Source organism: Gadus morhua, chromosome 1 (assembly GCF_902167405.1).
Source record: "Gadus morhua chromosome 1, gadMor3.0, whole genome shotgun sequence".
NCBI classification, from domain to species: Eukaryota; Metazoa; Chordata; class Actinopteri; order Gadiformes; family Gadidae; genus Gadus; species Gadus morhua.
The window spans coordinates 22,124,989-22,130,173 of record NC_044048.1 but is presented as its reverse complement, the minus strand read 5'-3'; the positions used below and the strand labels follow the sequence as shown (position 1 = coordinate 22,130,173).

Sequence of the window (5,185 nt, the reverse complement as noted above, 5' to 3'; positions counted from 1 at the left end):
CCGCTCCTCTCTGCTGCCCCCTCCCCCCCGCTCCAGTACTCGGTGTCACAGCTGGAGGCGGCGACTCCCTCCTCCTCCTCCTCCTCCTCCTCCTCCCCCTCCTCCCCCTCCTCCATGTAGAGGGTGATGTCGCTGAAGGAGGTGGCCGTGCTGTCCTCATGCATGGCTCCGCCCCTGATCCTGCCCCCTCTCGCTCGCCCCACCCCCCGGTGCAAGGAGGTGCTGCTATGGGTCCATCCTCTGTACTCCTCCTCCTCCTCGTCTTCGTCATCGTCTTCCTCCTCCTCCCCCACGTCCTGGGAGTCTTCTGCCTCCGACTGACGGGAGGGAGGGGACATCATCATCGTCATCATCATCATCATCATCATCATCATCATCGTCAACATCATCATCATCATCATCATCATCATCATCATCACTATCTTCATCAACTTCATCCTCATCATCACATCATCAACATCAAAGCATCATCATCACATCATCACATTCATCATCATCATCATCATCATCATCATCATCATCATCATCATCATCATCATCATCATCATCATCTTCATCATCATCAAATCATAACTTTATCATCATCATCACATCATCAACATCAAAGCATCATCATCACATCATCATCATCATCATCATCGAGTGAGTGAGTGAGTGAGTGAGTGAGTGAGTGAGTGAGTGAGTGAGTGAGTGAGTGAGTGAGTGAGTGAGTGAGTGAGTGAGTGAGTGAGTGTGTGTGTGTGTGTGTGTGTGTGTGTGTGTGTGTGTGTGTGTGTGTGTGTGTGTTTGTGAGTGTGAGTGTGTGAGTGTGAGTGTGTGTCTACCTGTTTAGAGAAGGAGTCTCCTATCTCCAGCTGCGGCTGACATTCATCAACAGAGTACTGTAAACAACAACATAAATGGAAGGTCAATAAGGAGCAGATAGGGGTTAGACAGTACAGAGACAGGTCATTAAGGAGCAGGTAGGGGTTAGACAGTACAGAGACAGTTCATTAAGGAGCAGGTAGGGGTTAGACAGTACAGGGACAGGTCATTAAGGAGCAGGTAGGGGTTAGACAGTACAGTGACAGGTCATTAAGGAGCAGGTAGGGGTTAGACAGTACAGAGACAGGTCATTAAGGAGCAGGTAGGGGTTAGACAGTACAGGGACAGGTCATTAAGGAGCAGGTAGGGGTTAGACAGTACAGAGACAGGTCATTAAGGAGCAGGTAGGGGTTAGACAGTATAGAGACAGGTCATTAAGGAGCAGGTAGGGGTTAGACAGTGCAGAGACAGGTCATTAAGGAGCAGGTAGCGGTTGGACAGTACAGAGACAGGTCATTAAACAATCAGAATCAGATTCAGAATTACGTTTATTCCATCTTATTTAACACAAGTGTACAATTCTTAGGCTTGGTTCCTCAACAGCCACAAAGGAGCAACAATACAAGATAAAGTGAATAAGATAGTAAAAATATATATTTTTTAAAAATAAGTAAAAATAACTAGCAGAAGTGGAGCAGGTAGGTGTTAGTGTGCGTGTATGTGTGTGTGTGTGTGTGTGTGTGTGCGTGCTTGCATGTGTGCGTGCGTCGTGCTTGTGTGTGTGTTAGTGTGTGTGCGTGTGTGTGTGTGCGTGCGCCTGTGTGTGTGTACCTGGCTCCTCATGTTGTTCAGGATGATGCGTCGGGTCATCCTGCTCTCGGAGGCGGAGCTCCGGAGCTTCTGGAAGTTCTTCTTCATGCGGTACTGCCGGAACGCCGTCTGGATGGTCCTGGCCGCTCGCCGGGACAGGAAGTACCCTCCGTACTTCCTCTCCAGCATCTCCACCTATCAGAGGCCGGCGGACACAGAAGCGGCCAATAAGAGGAGAGCAGCTCAAGATAGTCAGACTACTTGTACTAGTGGTTCTAGTTACTGCTAGTACTAGTGATACTAGTTACTAGTACTAGTGGAACAAGTAGTAGTACTGTAGCGGTATAGCAGTAGTATATCAGTACTATAGTACAATAGGAGTACAATAGTAGCATAGCAGTATTATAGCACTAGTTCGTAGTGCTAATACTTCGTAGCTCATAGCTGTAGAAAAAGGCTCGGCAGTACTACAGTAGTATTACAGTACTATGGTAGTACTATGGTAGTACTATCATGGTACAGTGGTAGTACCTTCTTGTCCTGCAGGTCGGTGGACAGCTCATAGCTGTGGGAGAGGGCCCGGCAGTACTACAGTAGTACTACAGTACTACAGTAGTACTACAGTACTATGGTAGTACTATGGTAGTACTATCATGGTGTAGTGGTAGTACCTTCTTGTCCTGCAGGTCGGTGGACAGCTCATAGCTGTGGGAGAGGGCCCGGCAGTACTACAGTAGTACTACAGTACTACAGTAGTACTACAGTACTATGGTAGTACTATGGTATACTATCATGGTGTAGTGGTAGTACCCTCTTGTCCTGCAGGTCGGTGGACAGCTCATAGCTGTGGGAGAGGGCCCGGCAGTACTATAGTAGTACTACAGTACTACAGTAGTACTACAGTACTATAGTAGTACTATGGTAGTACTATCATGGTGCAGTGGTAGTACCTTCTTGTCCTGCAGGTCGGTGGACAGCTCATAGCTGTGGGAGAGGGCCCGGCAGCCCTTTCGCTCCTCCTCCTGCTTGCGTAGAGCCAGGCTGGCGGGCTGCAGGCGGCTGTGCTGGGCCCAGGCCAGGCTGCCCGGACTGGGGGGCGACACCAGGGGACTGCCCCCGGACGACAGCACACACCCGGGGTGCTGCGCACACACAGGGGGGGGACAGGAGCACAGTGCTACCACGCTGCTGCTGCTGGGGGAACTGGGAGCTGCCCAGCGCACAGGTGCATGTTTGTGTCTGTGTGTGTGTGTGTGTGTGTGTGTGTGTGTGTGTGTGTGTGTGTGTGTGTGTGTGTGTGTGTGTGTGTGTGTGTGTGTGTGTGTGTGTGTGTGTGAGTGTGTGTGTGTGTGTGTGTGGGTGTGTGTGTGTGTGTGTGCGTGTGTGTGTGGGGGGGTGGGGGGTAATGGTGACATACCTGTGTTTGTGTGCGTGTGTGTGTGTGTTTGTGAGGGACATACCTGTGTGTTTGAGAGAGTGTGTGTGTGTGTGAGTGTGTGTGTGTCTGATAGACATACCTGTGTCATTGTATTTGTGTGTATGTGTGTGTGTGTGTGTGTGATGGACAAACGTGTGTGTGTGTGTGTGTGTGTGTGTGTGTGTGAGTGCGTGTGTATAAGTGTGTATGTGAGTATGTGAGTGTTTTTTTGAGTGTGTGATGGACATACCTGTGTGTGTGTGAGTGTGTGTGTGTGGTAGGTTCCGAGGGGCCCACTGGAGTTGTAGGGGCCGGAGACGGGGTTGTTGCTATAGCGATGGAGCGGAGCCTGAGGGGCGAACGACGACTCAGAGAACCCTTCACACTGAGGGTCCCCATCCACACTAAGAGAGAGAGAGAGAGAGAGAGAGAGAGAGAGAGAGAGAGAGAGAGAGAGAGAGAGAGAGAGAGAGAGAGAGAGAGAGAGAGAGAGAGATTGTTATTTTGTGGAGATGTGTGTGTTTCTCTGTGAGTACGTACGTGTGCGTGTGTGTGTGTGTGTGTGTGTGTGTGTGTGTGTGTGTGTGTGTGTGTGTGTGTGTGTGTGTGTGTGTGTGTGTGTGTGTGTGTGTGTGTGTGTGTGTGTGTGGGTGGGTGTGTCTGTGAGTGTGTATTGGCACCAAATGGCCCACCCTGGGGCTGTAGGACCACAAATACATATGTGCCATCTCCTCTCTCTCTCTCTCTCTCTCTCTCTCTCTCTCTCTCTCTCTCTCTCTCTCTCTCTCTCTCTCTGTCTCTGTGTCTCTCTTTCCCTCTCTCCCCCCCTCTCTCTCTGTCTATCTCTCTCTCTCTCCCCCTCTCCCTCTCTCTCTTTCTCTCTCTGTCTCCGTCTCTAACTCTCTCTCCCCCCTCCCTCTCCATCTCTCTCTCTTCCTGTCCCTCCCTCCAGCTCCCTCTCTCTCTCCCCCTCTCTCTTTCTCTCTATGTCTCCGTCTCTAACTCTCTCTCCCCTCTCCCTCTCCATCTCTTTCTCTCCCTCTCCCTTCCTCCCCCTCTCTCTCTCTCTCTCTCTCTCCCCCTCTCTCTCTCCTGATGGTCCAATCCCAGGGCATGAAGGCCCACCCTAAATGGTATCTCAAGAGTTTGTCGTGGACAGACTGCAAAGTGATTGGAGATGAAACATGAATATGCTTGGACAGCCAAAATCAACCAGGACCGGCTAACTCCACTATGAGGTCATCATATCATGAGGACCGGTAAATCATCTCCTGCATATTATATTAAATGAATAATTAATACAAAATAAAAAAACAGAAGGAAATGTGTGTCTTTCTATTCCTAAACCACCATGCCAGCAAGTAATCATCAATCCATCATCCAATCATACATCTATCATTCGTCTATGTTTGATCCGTCCATCATGCATGTAGCCATCATCCATCCATTCACCTATCATCCATCCATTCACCTATCATCCATCCCTCTATATATCATCCATCCATTACCCATCCGTCCCCCCTCCATGCTCCCTGCTTTAGGACTACAAACTCTACAGTGGGTGTCAGTATGTGGGCTGTGAGCGTCCTGGGATACATACAGGATGGCTGGCTTCTAAATCCTAAGAAAACTGCTGCTACATAAAAACATGCTGCAGGTTGGGGTCCCAAGAAGGGCTATTTTTACACATCTCTTTAGTATGTTATGTTTACACATCTCTTGAGTATGTTATGTTTTACACATCTCTTTAGAATGTTATGTTTACACATCTCTTTAGTATGTTATGTTTACACATCTCTTGAGTATGTTAGGTTTTACACATCTCTTTAGAATGTTATGTTTACACATCTCTTTAGTATGTTATGTTTACACATCTCTTTAGTATGTTAGCGTTAACACATCGCTTAAGTATGTTCGTGTTTACAAATCTCTTTAGTTTGTTCATGTTTACGCATCTCTTTAGTAAGTTAGTGCTTAAACATCTCTTTAGTATGTGATGTTTTACATATCTCTTTAGTATGTTATGTTTACACATCTCTATAGTATGTTAGTATTTACACATCTCTTTAGAATGTTATGTTTACACATCTGTCTAGTATGTTATGGTTACACATCTCTTTAATATGTTATGTTTACACATCTCTTTAGTATGTT

The 5,185-nt window shown here is 47.8% G+C and overlaps 1 protein-coding gene across 1 annotated transcript in view; it reads right to left on the bottom strand.

The window, feature by feature from the left end:
* LOC115550662 (IQ motif and SEC7 domain-containing protein 1-like) overlaps positions 1 to 2,404 on the bottom strand; it is a 13,655-nt gene extending 11,251 nt beyond the window's left edge. Inside the window, 4 exon segments of the mRNA XM_030365909.1 lie at positions 1 to 317; positions 825 to 881; positions 1,636 to 1,809; positions 2,146 to 2,404. The exon segment at positions 1 to 317 is cut by the window's left edge and continues 129 nt beyond it. Of these exon segments, the coding sequence (XP_030221769.1) occupies positions 1 to 317; positions 825 to 881; positions 1,636 to 1,803 (542 nt within the window). The 5' untranslated portion in view covers positions 1,804 to 1,809; positions 2,146 to 2,404.
* Positions 2,405 to 5,185: the final 2,781 nt, after the last annotated feature.